Below are 15,724 nucleotides of genomic sequence, written 5' to 3'. Positions count from 1 at the left end.
CAGCCATCTCAGGGAAAGGGGGAAATGAACCAACGATATGAGAAGTGGTAAAATCGTATTCAAAATGAAGTGTCAATATCGGATTTTAGCTCAGCCTACATGTCAAATATCAACAACAATAAATTTTAAAATCTCATTGCAAGGTTGATATCTACAGGTTTGTGTCCAGATGCCTTTTGGTACTTTTGTGCTGATAACGGAAGTATCCGAGGTTCGCGTTGTTACATTACGGCTAAAACACGTACAACCACAGTAACAATCTAATGATGAATCGGTAGCGAATATACTGCCCTGTTCACAGTTGCAAACTATTACGTGTGTATCCGGTGCATAGATAAACACAGTTATCACGTCGGAGAGTTTGTATTACTACTACTTATATCCCTGAATTTTCAACCATTTTTGCCACTCGCCTCATAACGTCCTGAATATACATTATATTATGTGTTGCTTACCTTTAGAATTTTGAATTCTTTCATTTCTATTTTGTCATGTGTTCAGTGTGTCACAGACAACTAGTATCAGAAGGTAGAAGTGGATAGACTAAATTGTAGATGCCAACTTGGTAACTAGATTTGCAATTATTTGACACATAAGCTGAGACAAAATTCGATATGACCACTTCCACTTGAATTCTATTTTCTTTCTACCCTTTTTCGTATGGTTTGTTTACTTCCTGTCAGGTTACAGAATGTGTTTTCTCGTTTTGTTTTACGGCACATAACGTGGCTGATTGTAGCTATACCATTTTTCACAGAATATGTGTGTTGCTGGCAACCCTGGAATGCATCGCTTTACGACGGGATATGACGTCACAAATGCAATCAAATGTTGTGTGTGGTTGCCAGCATTCAGGTGGCAAACCAGGCTTTTTTGAATGACTGTAGCACCAAAATGATGCACCAACGAGAAAAATGTTACTGAGGAAAGTTGTTTGTTTTGATGTCTTCTATACGTTTCTGTGGTCCGTGGGTGCCATTAAAATGACACCCTGTACATATTGATATGCCCAGGTACTAGCATGCACTAGCTAGCCATTTATGAGAAAAGGCACTTCAAACTTTTGAATCTTTCCAAGTGCGTCTCATGAGGCGATGATATTGTTTGCGTCCCAGTGGCCCCGTCGTAGCAAGTTTCACGTGCTGAAGGTTCTGGGTTTCATTCTCATTCAATTGACCCTACCTTTTCTGTTATCTCAAGTAACTATTTATTGCATTTTACTTCATAATTTAAAGAAATAAAGTTTTGTTGCATTTTTTGGAGAAATGGCCCTTTCCATGTTTTTACAATTTTATTTATGAAAATTATTCTTTCATGATACTTTTTTAAAATTTTCTCATCATTGTTCATAGATTTGCATATTTAATTATCCATGTGTTATATTAATTATCCACTTTTTATCAGGCCCGTAGCTAGAATTGATCTCCAGGGGGGCTCACGGATTATCAGGGGGGCTTTGTAAACCAAGTCCATTTTTTAAAAAAATTAATGAAGATGTGTGTGTGTGGGGAGGGGGGTCATTAACTTATATAAAATTTATAAATCCCGTACAGATACTACATTTTTTAAACCATCTCTTGAAGTCTTTATTGACTGATACTGAAATCATCCCACTCAAAACTAATTTAGATGATACAGATATGTACACACAAAAGAAAGCACAATATTCAATCGCATTGCCTACAGTACATTTCACCCATGTCCAAAGCAATGAAAATCCCCTTAGTTCCCAAAACTTGGGAGCTGTTGACCTTTGATGCAGATATGAAGGAAATTTGCATGATGAAATCAAAGTCACAGATTTGTGATGGAGGCCGCAACAGGGGCAGTGAAGGTACACATAAAGAAACTACCCTGTGAAAGAACTTACAAAGTTTAGATAATCTTCTAAATACTTGCAGCTACTAAGACTTCTGCTCATAAACAAGATGAGCAAATGTAATAGCTGCTGTTCACGTTCTGTGGATATATCCTTAAAGTTGTGAGCTGTCTACATTTTCACTCTTCACTGCAAACAAATTATTGAAAATAGTTTGACCTAATGTCAAGGAGGGCTGATGTCAGTGCTGGGGGGGGGGGGGGCTGAGTTACTGGCCTGCTTGTTATCTTCAACAAAAAATATGTGTAGCAAAGAGTTTGTTTATTAGAAAACATATACCCTTCCAGAAACAAAACACGAGAATACTATTCACAATTAATGCTTTTATTTACTTTTTTTTATTTTGTACTCAATCCAGACTGGTAATTATCGTTGAGAAAATTTTGTTTTCCATGTGGTGGCTCAGTCGGTAACGCGTCTGACTACCATGCTGAAGATCCCGGGTTCGATCCCCGGCCGGTTCAAATCCGGGAACTTTTCTAACGATGGAAGTGGCCCCGACGCCCACCCAGCGTCGAATAACATGGGTACCTGGGGGAAACCCTAGGGGGTAAAGGTGGTCAGGGGCGTGATGCTGATCACATCACCTCCACTCACGACCGGATCAAGAAAGTGTGGGGTGTTACCCCCACACCCCCTATACGCCTTCATGGCATGGTGCTATGCACCTTTACCTTTATGCTTTTACAATAATTACCAGTCTGGATAATTACCCATTCTGACGATATTGAAATAAATGAACACTTCATTGCTAGCACATCACTTGGTGCTAAACTGTCACTTTTAGTGTTAAGACAAGGGGAATAATTTCATAAGAGGTGAATTTGGTCAGTGCAAAATCCCATAAGTCCCCACCACATTTTGTATACTATTGACATAATTTATAAGTTGCGTAGCTGAAAACATTGAAGAAAATTTGAAAGTACTAATATTTTTTCTACTTCTTCCAGGTAGCCCCTCATCTTTTCCCATCCCTAACATACCAGGAATGCCGGTTACAACACCCATCTCCTTACCAGGCATGCCACCAATCACTGTGAGTGCTACGCTCCCACCTGGTGCTTTCGAGGGGCTTAACGTCGGCGGAAACAGCCCGGAACTTAATTCACCTCGATCAGCAGTTCCAGTGTCAGCAACAAATAACAGTGCCTAAATCATTTCACATTGTGCTATCTATAGCTCCATTACTTTTTCGTTTTGGAAATAGTCTTTGATTACACGTTACGGAAAGAGAGAAAAAAATATGTGACTAATTTTTAAAATGGTAACATAGGATATTGGCTAAGTGTGTGGTGTGCGTGTCAACTATGTTGTTATATGCTTTTGTTCTGTAAATATTCTCATCGAAATATTATTCTGTATTTATATAAGGTGGTAAAATCAAAGGAGCAGATAACCGTTACTATTCTTTTGTGTATGAAAGTTGTGTAAATAACTGGAGATTTTATTAGTTTTACATTATGTATGTGTACAACTGCAATCAGAGCTTTGACAGTTACTATCATTTAAGTACGATTCAAATGAATTTACTTCTCTTTTTTAATGAAATCAGAAAGACTATATTTCCTATGTTGTAATGCTGATGAGAGGAAAAGAAAACTACAAAGATACATATGTCCATTTGTTTGATTTAGTATCCCACAAATGTGATTTTTAAAGAAACAATGTCCCGTAAAAAGGTTTATACAATGTTATGTTACCAGTTTACTGCACATAAATCTGGATTGCTCTTCCATGGTTTTATTTTATCTACCTACTGAATTTTAGAATATTCCATACCACAATTAATTTTCCTATTGATGCTAGAAATGTTGAGATATATCAGTTGTATAGATACCGTATTTATTCATGTATAATTTGCACTTTTTTTTCCAAAATTTTTGTGACACTTGCATTGATTTTTCATGATTATTTAACCCTGTCATGTTATATATCATTGTAAAGCTTAAATCCTGTTTCTGAATATGGCAAGAATATTCCATTCAAGATGGTGACACTAATGTTGAAATAACTTCATCACAAAATGAAGGAACATTCTGATTTTTATGGTACTTTGGATGAAAGAAAAGATTAGGAAGAATAAAATAATAATTAAAATGTATTACTGGCCAAATAATATTATATACAGGGTGATTACAAATGATTCATCGGGTTTTGGATGAATGTATTGCACAAAGTATTACATAAAAAATAGTGAATGATACATTGTATGAAAAAGCACATTTTCAAGTTTCTTACACATCATTACAAATGTTCTATGTGCTCTCCTCGTGTTGCAAGACAAACATCTATGCGGTAGTCAAGTTAGACCTATACACGTTCGAGCATGTCCCTGTCAATGTTCACCAGCGCATCAGTGATGCGATCCTGGAGTTCAGGCAATGTTACGTATCCCCAAAGAAAAAAATCACAAACTGTAAGGTCAGGACACCTTGGGGGCCACCTGAAGAGTGCCAAATCATCCTGAGCGCAGCGCCCAGTCCACCGGTTTGGAAGTTCCTCGTTGAGATGGCGACGCACTTCTCTATACCAATGAGGCGGAGCTCCGTCTTGTTGGAATATGAAGTTGGGGATATCAGCTATCAGTTGAGGAAACAACCAGTCTTGCAACATGTGTAGGTAGAGTCCAGCGCAGATAATTCTGCCGTGCAATGCGCGACAGAACTAAAGAAGCAGTGTTGCTAATGGAGCAGATAGAAAAATCGCTGCGGTGCGCCGATGCACAGCTGTTACGTACAACAATAAAATTAGAGAATTCAGGTCTATCTAACGTTGAGTTTTAAACGTCATGCATTATACCAGGACTAGGATTAATATGTACTAACAAGTGACTATGTATGTAGCTACATACATATGGACTAAAAATTCGCAAAATATGAACTAACACATAAGTAAAATTACCAAAAATGCTGCAAAGAAGACTTCTTCATACGATTCCTTATTTGAGTGATTTCAAACAAAATAAAAAAATATATATATTATTTTTCATTGCATTAATGCACTGGTGGCGTTCTAACTTTTCACTCCCAAAACCCGTATACACTGGTATGGAACTGCAACGGCAGATAATAACATGCCAACGTGTTAAACCGCTACAATTGCACCATAACACTCCTCCTGAAGCAGTATTATTATTTCCTCTCTGAGATCGGCGACAGTCGGTTGCCTTTGTTGTACATTTACAAAGGATGCCGGCTTCCACAACAATAACAAGTACATATACTGCCACTAGACGATAAGCTGCGCGGCTTTTTCTTTTGTTATGAACCAGGGCCGGCGCTAGTAATTTTGCCTCTCTGGGAGGTGGCGGCAGATGCCGCTCTATTTCGACCCCCCCCCCCCCCCCGGTCATTACGCAGCAACAGAAAATTGAAAATCAATATATTCCTAACTAAAACATCAAAATATAAAATAAATAATGAGACTTCTTATGCTATTTCAATACTATTCAGCGCAAAAGAATATCTCGCTCGATCACAGTTTTCAATAGGCTTATTTTTTTCTTCTCTTCAAATTTTGCCGCTCTGGGCGATGGGACGGTTCGCCCTCCCCTTCCGCCGGCCCTGCTATGAACTTGGTCACCCATCAAAGCATGGCAATTTTAACACAGAAAACAATATGTATCGCATTAAGCAGCAAAAATGACAGCCTCCTCTATGCAATTTCTAGAAGAACACGTGCCGGAGCCATAGTTGAAATGATGTTGGAACCACATAATTTATTTATTTTGAATAATTCCAAAATTATGAAATATGAACAATTTGTTGCTGCTGTTCGCTGCTCTCTTGCCAAAATGCTTTATTGGGATGCTAACACCATGACTGGCTTCCTCCTTCATGAACTCGTGCACGTTGCTTAGAATTTTCCGAGCTTGGCTATGCAAGGTTTTTGATTTCAACTTCGACAGAACTGGAGGCATTATGGAATTTAACGTTCATTAGCAAACACACACTTTTACATACACACACGCAATACACGCACACAACGTCAAACCGGTCAAATACTTAGTATAAAATAAAAATATGGTGCTTCCAATCCAACAAAACTCACCGCCACTTTACCTGCCTTTTCCCCTTCCGTGACAGAAATAGTGCTTCATTATTACAGTTGGCAACACTAGTTACTAGCTAGCCAATGAACATGCACTGCATAAAAGAAGCAAGCACTACGCCGTGCTATATTGCCACATTAGCGTCCCTACCGAACGGTGGGAACCGCGAGCTGGAGAGCTATTCAATTGTTTTCAATGATGTTTGCGCGAGTGTGTCCAGGAATGGAATGACAATGTGGCAACAATAGCGAAGGTTTTCGAGCAGGGTAGAACACATGATGCTAAGAGAGAGGGAGACGAAACGAAAATTCGTTTCTACGCAACGGCAAATTTACGTGTGTGGCACTCTACTTTGCTACATGAAACAGCACAGAAGATATTCACCTTTGGAGAATCTCTTTCAATCTCCACTGTAAAATGGGGATTTGCCGTGCCCCATATGCGGACGTTGTGATGATACATGTGACCGTTTACGTGGAACGTCGCCTCATCACTGAACACGAGTCGGGGGGGGGGGGGGTATATTCGTCATCTTTCTTCCATTGCTTCCAGGAAAAGTTCACAAAAGTTGCATCTGATGGTGCGGTCTCTTGGCCGTAAACGTTGCAGCAGCTGTATGCGATATGGTTTCTGATGTAATCACTTGCGCAGAATCTTCCACAAAGTTGGCTGAGGAATGCCCAGTTCGCGACTTGCACGACGTGTAGATTTCTTTGGGTTACGAAGGAATACCTCTCGGTCACAACTCCACTGTTTCAACTGCAACACCTGGTCGTCCGGAGCTTTTTCCTTTACAGAGGCAACCTGTGTCCTTGAACTGTCGATAGCACGGCAGAATGCTTTGGTGGGTTGGTGGCTGTATGCTGTACTGTCTTCGGAATGCACGTTGCACGGTAGTGACAGATTCAGTCTTCTCATATTGCAACACACAAAATGCTTTCTGTTGATTAGTCGCCATTTGCAAACTGTTATCACCCTGCCGCAGGTGCATCACAGTGAAACCTGCAATGACATAAACAAAACTTTAAAATATGCTCTTTTCATTGGTTATTAGTACAAACGGATGGGCATTATATGTTTGAAGCTATAAGACCGCAAAAGCCGATGAATCATTTGTAATCACCCTGTATATCATAATGCAAAGTGTGTAAATGCTTTAATGGACGAAATCTTGTGCTGCTAACTGCTAATTTAAGGGTCCTGAATGTATCTCATATAAATGTTATGTTAGTCAGGAAAAAGTACATATTTTGAAGGTTTTTTTTATTTTAGAAAAAGTAAAAAAGGAATGAGCAAAACCTCATATAGAAGTTTGAAGGCCATTTCCCACAATTTTTTGCTTTGTAATGTAATGAATCTTCTGCGACCTCAAGAAAAGCCGTGCCATTCTGGCAGAATTCGAGAATGCACCTCCCGTCACATGGGATGTGTATCAGTGGTATTTGTTGGGCAAGAAATAATAGAAAACAACTTCCTGAGCACTGGAAATCCATAACATAACTTTGATCTTGCTGTCTACTATTACAGAATAAATAAGGTGGTTAAAGGGTGAAAGCTTTGGGATGCTAAACACAGTGGAGGGAGAGGGGGGGAAGTGGTGTGGGTTTATAACTCATGGCATACACAAATGATATTCTTCTCCTCTTGGTCCACATAGCAACAAGTGATTCGTTGAATAGGTGTGATGTCATTCACTCTTGATCAACATAACAATAACTTTACGACCTACAACTAAGAAAGCAATTTCTTGAAACTGGATTATACTGCACATTATATAACATTATAATTAATTGTTTGTCACTTTTCCCTTTCAAAAAACAGGGTGCAGATTATACACGCATAAATATGCTATTCAGCATAATTGCTAAGGAAATTGACATAAATCAAGTAATTTTTGTAATGTATCACTAAATATCAACATTTTTATTATTATTGAAGCACAACAATGAAAACTTTGGTTCCTTTACATGAATATGTTGCTTATAATCTCAGGCATAACATTCTTGGCTCAATTTTTGTGTTATAAGATCCATCAGGATTTCTCGTAATAATAAAAGGTGAGCATTTTTAAACAAGGGATTTTAATGTTATTTTCATGTTTATTAAAACATTGAAAATACATTGTTACCTAGGGAGTTTCCAATGTTTCTGTATTATTTTTGTTCATAAAAAGGTACACGGGAGGCAAAATTCACATTGTGGGCCTATAGCAGTCAAGGCTATACTACGTGAATGAAGGTTGACATTTAGATGCCCTTGAAAGAGGTCAACCATCACACCCCAAAATGCTGTTCGAGTATTAGATGTGACCAGGATCGCTATGGTAGTATTGCACTTAGATGTACAACTACAGAGTTGCAATATTATGGTCCATTTTAATAAAAAATATAAAATTCCACGAGAGAGATCCCTGCCTTGAGAATGAAAATGAAAAAAAAACGTTGCAGACAAAGGCTGTCATGTGGCATACAGCTTGGTGTGTATTGTTTACATTCCATTCTAGGAAGCATTCGAATAATACTGTATTCCATAAATTAACAATGTTTTCAAATTTCTTCTAATTTTCTTGCACCAGAATCATTGGACAGCGATGATAGTTCTACATTTATAATGTAACATATGTACAAATTAAATTATATGAATTAGCAATTATTCTTATAATGAAGAACATTTCTAAAAATGGGACATTTTTACATGACTGCATTCGAAAAAGTCTCAAGGCAGGGATTAAAATTAATGTGTGTCTGGTAGCCTTGCATTAATAGTTATAAAACTAAAATTACCAGATATTGCAGACTTCTGGAGTCTACACCTCTCTCCTCAAACAACTCATTCCTTTATGCAAGGACAAAATCGAAATTCTTGCAAAACCTGAAAAATCATCAATGTTACTTTTGTTTTTATAGATTCGCCTTAAAATTGTTCATGGTTCGATGGAGGAGGGTCCATTGTCTCCTTGTGGCTCCCCTTGGGTATAGGCCTGGGTCAATCACTTTGTTCTTAATGGCATGTCGAGGTTATCCGTTTCACTGTTAGGGAGTACTTTAATATTTACAATATCGAACATTTAAGTTAACACGCGTGCTGGGAGGAAGGGGCAAGTGCTGACAAATAGAAAGCGTGCATTAATACAAATTTTGGTAACCTATTGACTACATCTACTTTGTTTTAAAGCTGCATGGACTATACATAGGCGTGTGCACAAGGGGGCAGTTGCTCCCCCTAAACATGGACGCCCACAGATTTTTTCCACGGAGGGACAGTCAAAAAAAAAAAAACACTTGAATTTGAAATTATCGCATTAATGTAAATTACTATGACTGAAATCAAATTATACGTGTGAAACATATACTTTTTAGCTTGACATTCGGTTTCTAAGGGGGAGGTGTGACCATCCTTGCTCCTCCTTCCAGACGTCCACGACTTTAACCTAGAAATTTAGTGTAGAGGAATCTTATCGCTGTTATTGAACGATATTGTACTTGTAAAGATGATAAGGTATTTTCGAGCCAATTAAGTTCAAAGCAACCACAGGGAGGGGGGGGGGGCATCCCCAACCTTGGATGGAAATCAATTGTAGGGGTTCAGGAGGGGGCAAACATTGAGGTAACTGAAAGCAAGACTAGTAGAATATAAAGGTAGCAGGACAAAAGGATACTCAATATGGAATTAGTTTTCACGTCTTTCTTGCATTATTCCTTCCAGACGGCCAAGAGCACCTGCAGGGTGGCACAAAGGGAAATTGCCCCCCTCGATATCAAATTTTATACAAATAAAAATATATTTTGTTCAATGGGATTTGGCCCTGGGCGCTGAATGATCTAAATGAAAAAAAATTGTAAAAGAGAATGTCATGGCGCCCCATGAATTTTTTTGTGCCATATGAAATCAGTATTTTCAGTTTGAAAAAATTTGGATCTAAAAATTTTCTTGCTCTTAATTTTGTTCTTTTCTGTAATGCATTGTAAATTACCAGAGATGTTATAACTACTAAGTACTTCGGACTCTTGCTGCTAAACAGTTTTGTCTTAAATGCATGAACACAATTGTTTGGAGGAAAGGAAGCGTGGCACATTTCAGAGACAATTTATTTATTTGTTATGGTGCCTCTATGTTGCTGCAGTTTGTATATACCCATCAATGCAATGAAACTAAAACGGTGATACAATGAGGTTTTTCTTTCCCGACTGAACTTTCATCAAAGCTTTTGCCCCCCCCCCCTAATTAGAGGGTCTGAACATGCCTATGGGACTATAGTAATCAACAGGGGATGTTTGAACACTGGTTCTGAGTGCCATAGGAAGTTGAATTTTAGACAACTCATTTCTATTCCATATACTATTGTTCATTGGTAATGTGCATTTGTTTTACTTGGCATGTCCAGTATTCAACACAGGTGTCGAACTTTAGAGCACTCAGAATAGGTGGCTCAATGATTGAGGGAAAGGTCGCCATGTACGATCCTCCAAAAGACCCCATAAAGGCTCAATAATGTTCAGGGACTTTGACTGGACGGCCCATGGCAGATGTTCAATCTCACGTCCATGCTTATCAAACCATTCTGTAACCTGATTAGCAGTATGCATCAGTGCATTGTCATCCTGGAATACTGCACCACCATCCAGAACAATATCTGAACCATAGGGTGCAATGGTCCTCCAGGATGGCCCTATAGTCCTTGGCAGTGGCGGTCCCTCCATGGAACAGAGGGAACAGGCTGTTCCCTCCTACCTACTGCGCTTTTTGGCTATTTAAATTATTTATATTAACATAATAAGAACACTTCTTTCTCCCGAAATCAACGTTTCCAAAAGTAACACTGAAGAAAATCTTTCACCGTGGCTGGACGTTTGTTGACGTCACCTACCCCCAACGCATCATGGTTCTCACCCAAGGTTCTCACCCCATCCTCTACCATGGTCTCTTAGTATCATGCCCTCTACTGACCGACGCCGAGTATTTCGGACCACGCGCGAAGGTAAACGATCCCCACGGCACCACGGAAGCTGAACAATCTAGCTGTTCCCTCAGAGAGATATTGCGGATTCGGTTTTCTTCCAGTTTTTGCTATGTGCTGAAGTTTAATCGCGTCATAAGTGATACTTTTTAGTGTAGAAAGTCCATAAGTTCCTAATCTCGTTGAGAACTTGCGTCTGACATTCATAACGAACTGAAAAAATCTTCTACAGTCTAAGCGTCTGCTAAATGCCTTGGCTAAACGCTGCGAAATAGATTCCGAGGGAACAGCTCACATCCACCTGTTCCACCAACCCCAAGACCAAAGTTTCAAGGCACGCAGCGGCAGAACAAGAAAGCGAATGTTGCGAGTGTTGTATGATCGACCGGATGAGTACGAAAGCCTGTAGTTCATTGAACTTTGCAGAAAATACAACAAACCAACACACATCCTAACTGAATTAAAAACTAAAACGAAATCATACACAAGGCATTTTCAAACGAGTTACTACAACTCTGTAAAATGATTAACTGGATTTTCTTCCAGTGGCAAATTATATTGTTGTCCTTTTTTAATCCTGAGAAGGGAGTCCTGAACAGGTCGGGTTTTGTCACATTAACAACTTCTACTATACTGGAGCCCAAGTTAAGAGTTCAGTATGGGCCCTTATGGGCTTTTACTTTTGAGATCACCACCCCTAAACAAGTGTGTTTCTGTCAGAAACAAAAGTCGTTATCATTCGAAGAGAAAATAATAAACAGTGACGTGCACTGAGGAGTAGCTAGTCTAGCAGAGATAGATCAATCAATCTCACATCTCGAATTATATTCAAATCACAATATTTATTGTCTTGTTAAAGCCACCACAGCTCATACGCAACACTTTCTTTTCCACGCGCTTCTCGCCCATCGGTGTTCTCCGCGGGCAAAGCTGGCTGGATATAGTGGAACCACGAGCAAAACAACCTGCGCAGACCCGCGACTGCTGTGCACCGTACCCCCGCGAGTAGGGGTGGGGGAGAGTGGACATTGCTTCCTTATGACCGGAGGTGGAGGGAAGAAGGGAAAGCTGCGCGGGGACTTTTCGTCCCAAGGTTTTTTTCCTTGTGGTCGATAGCTCGCTCTTCTTCCGCCAGACCAGTTTCCAGGTAGAAACGGCCGGCCCAAGGAAAAGGAAGATTTCTCTCTACCTCCCTTGTCCCCTCGCCCCCCGCTGCAATGGTTGAAAGCCCAGTCTTTCAGGTCACCCAGTCTATCTCCTATAGGACAGATAGGGGATTGGTTTCTCATATTTTTTTTGTAAATCCTCTAAAGAACACAGGGTAAAATTTTCTGCAGTACTTGTGTTCTCTGTATTTACACAACCTTTTACACGTTGTACAGTGTCTCTCAAAAGTTTTAGGACAACGACATTTTAAACTAGGCAACCCAATTTACACAAGCCGTTGGTGGGTTGCGTGAAGAGTTAGGCTCAATTTCAGGGTTGCCACATTCACAATAGATATATATATAAAATACGCGAAAGAAATATAAACAAGTATTATTGTATAAAATTATTAAAAATATCACTATTATTTCGCAAATGACAAAATTCTTTCTGAAAGAAAAAAATAGGTTTTCTAGTATTTCATCGCTGATGAGTCTACAGTAAGGAAAAGAGGTGAGAGGAAACGAAAGTTTACAAAGGAGAGGAGAAAGAGAAAGCGAAAGGAGAAGAGGAAAAGTAGAGGAGAGAAGAAAGATAGGATAGACGAGGAGAGGAGACGTAGTGAGGAGAATGGAAAAAGATTCGAGGAGAGTTGAGGAAAAAAAGAACAAAGAAGAGAAAATAGTAGGAAAACGAGAGGAGAGGAGGAGACGAGCAGAGAGAAGTGGAGAGTAGAGTAAAGCAGAGAAAAAGAGAAGATCGAAAAAAGAGAGTGCAGTGGAGTCTGAAATCTAAGACAGGAAAGGAGATAAGAGGAGTGGAGAAGAGTGGGATGGAGATAAGATGCGAGAAAAGTAGGGAAGGCGATATGAGATAAAAGCAGAACAGAAATAGGGGAGAGAAGAAGGAGAAGGAACTGGAGAGAAGAGGTAGTTGCAGAAAATATCGTCTGAGCGTCAAGAATGGATGCATTGGTCAAATTATCGACATGAAACATTCAATAACATTTTGAAATGTATTGGAGAATATATTAGATCGGTACGAAATGCATTTTGGCTGAGTTCAGAGCAAATTAAAATCTTCCATGTAAGATCTTTGAATTTACCTGCGATTACACCACTAAAAAAATGAACGTAATTTTTAATATTTATAAGAATTATTCAATTTTTCTCCACTTCTCGGTTCGTTGAAATTGAGATTTTGTAATTCAATATTTCACCTCCCCCATCGTTAATTCCAAACTGAATCATTCCGTTTCACACGGCGTGGACAATGAACACAATGGGATATGTCTAAAACTTACGAAAATTTTCTGCCACCCGAAGGGTTTGAACCTACGACCATCAGACTGACAATCCTGAACGGTAGCCACTACCCTACAAGCTTTCGCTCCTTAACCCAGGTAGAAGGAGCTGACCAATGTGAAATGTAGATGTAACTCTCCTGCATGTAATGTGCAAACAAGTATTGTTTGTAACAAAGAAAACGAAGGTAGTACGACTCGGCGAAAACATTTAATGGAGAATTGCACATGGTGAGAACTTTTCATTCGATATTTGCGGAGGTATCCTTGCATTGAACTCAAGTGGGAAAAGGGGTCAAATTAGCATGTCCTGAATTGCCACACATATAAATAGTTATTTCATTAATATTTGTCAATGTTTTTGAAGCAGTACACAATTATCGTTAGAGTGTCATAATTCACGATCTTATATATAAAATATCCCGTTGAACGTGTGTCAGTTCATTTATTTCCATATGCAGAACAATGTAGCCACTATATACTGCTATTACAAATAATGTTACCATGCTCTTGTTTAATGGAAGGGACTCTTTTTTAAGGAACATCTAGTATGGAGGATCGAACATGGCACCGCAATGCTTTCAAGAACTCTAACCAATACACTACGCCCTTTGTTTTCTTGGAGCTACAGTTCCTAATTATTCTGTCGCCTCAATATTGTAAACGGTATCTGCAAAAAAAGTTAAATACTCAGATATAGCTCTGTACTTCTAGAATTACTTTATACACATGCATTTGAAATTTAACTCTGAATTTCTTTCTTCGTATTAGTATATCTAAGCTTGTGAATATATTTTATTTGTAATTTTATAACGGTTTCATGAACATCTACGAAATAGTTCCTTATAACTTGGAATATGGTGAATAGATATGAAATGTCTTGAAATTAATTTTCGACCACTAGATTTTGGCAAGATTTCCAGTCATTCATTGCTTAAACAAACGTTTTAAAACTATGTGGAATTTTCATTCTGGGATAAGTTTCTTTACTTGCTACATGTATGCGAACTACACTCTGTCCCACTTATCTCTGGAGCAGGTGAACGAAAACAAGTATCTGAGCAGCGATGAACACGTGAGAGGAATGGGATTGCGTGGAGTGAGGAAAACCACTGCAGTTACCAGCCTTCCCAGCAGCGTGCACTGATTGGCTCTGTCCACTCGATCCCCTCTCCCCTGTCTCTACTTCTCTTCCGCTATTTTTACGGCTTTGCTCCAGAGATGCTGGGACAGGGTACAGTTAATTGTTTCTCAAAAGGTATCATCTTTCTCTGTATGCCACACATTTAATTCTTACTCACATGGAAAAAAATGTCAATTTGTATTCAGGGGTAGTTTCACAGTTACACACTATTTTGGCCTTGATGAGAAGTTTAGTGTAAGTAGGCATTTTGTTTATAATTTTGAAATTGAGGTCGTCTAAAGTTGAAATCCTCATATTTAGGGCTTGAACTAGTCACCTAAGAGGTTGAAGATCGTCCTCTACTTTGTGAGTGACCTTCTTTATTTTTCTATTCATTATTCATCCTCATCGTCGCGATTAGCCAAAGGTAAAATAAGAAAAGTCCTCCTCCGTGACCGTGCTGTCTAAGGAGCTGTGCTTTGGACTCGGACTGCAGGACGGCATGGATTCGAGTCCGCCTATGCTCACTCTCTAGGTTCTCGGCCTGTGTATAGGACCGGTGGCAACCCACCATCGTGAAGAAATTGGGGAGCTACGACTGAGTAGCGTAACCCGGCCTCGGAAATCTCCTATGGGGCATGTTCCTGGGTAAACAAAAAATAATCGATCAGACAATTCGATTATCGAAGGCGATAAAATAACCTCCGGTTGACCAAGTTGCCAATATAAATAAATGGAATACAGATTGTCTTCGAGCTTACATTGTTAAAAAGGAGCGGATACACGTATTACTATCCCTATCCCAATAATTATTCAATACGGTTTTTTGTTTGTCAGGAATTATCACTTAAACTATTGCATGTTGAGCTGGTGCCTACCTAGCCGCCTCTGATGAAATCTACCATTGTTCAGATTCTCTTTAAAATTCGACTCTGGTCACTTGTAACGTGCTCGGTGCAGACACTGTGCATCGAAGCACAGGGTTTTGCGATAAGAAGCGGCCTTGAATAGCGTGAGTGAGTCACTTTGATCGCGAGCAAGCTAGACTACCAAGCTTGTCTGCCTTTGAAAACCAAGTCATTTTTTTCACGGTTTCCGAACGCGATTGCTATTGTAGAAGTATATATTCTCTCAAAAGAGCAAGAAAGGAAATTCGACAAATGTTCTCCCGTCGTCTAAAACCAAATATTATCTATTAAACGAAAAGTTCACGATTGTCAATAAACGGTTTAACCTATCTGAGCATAAGGTGAATGTAAATACTA

The 15,724-nt window shown here is 39.2% G+C and overlaps 1 protein-coding gene across 2 annotated transcripts in view; it reads left to right on the top strand.

Annotated features, from left to right (window-relative positions):
• Positions 1-3,612, top strand: part of Grasp65 (Golgi reassembly-stacking protein 2) — a 33,552-nt gene extending 29,940 nt beyond the window's left edge. Inside the window, exon 7 of one of the 2 annotated variants that reach the window (XM_083129805.1) lies at positions 2,834-3,612. In XM_083129805.1, the coding sequence (XP_082985931.1) occupies positions 2,834-3,032 (199 nt within the window). In that variant the 3' untranslated portion in view covers positions 3,033-3,612. Of the gene's footprint in view, positions 1-2,829 lie in introns of both variants that reach the window. The other variant, XM_083129796.1, reaches the window with a different exon arrangement.
• The last annotated feature ends 12,112 nt before the right edge of the window (positions 3,613-15,724 follow it).

Source organism: Lepisma saccharinum, chromosome 1, assembly GCF_977018435.1.
Source record: "Lepisma saccharinum chromosome 1, izLepSacc3.1, whole genome shotgun sequence".
Lineage (NCBI taxonomy): Eukaryota > Metazoa > Arthropoda > Insecta > Zygentoma > Lepismatidae > Lepisma > Lepisma saccharinum.
The sequence above is the reverse complement of the archived record's forward strand: the minus strand, read 5'-3'. Positions and strand labels throughout refer to the sequence as shown.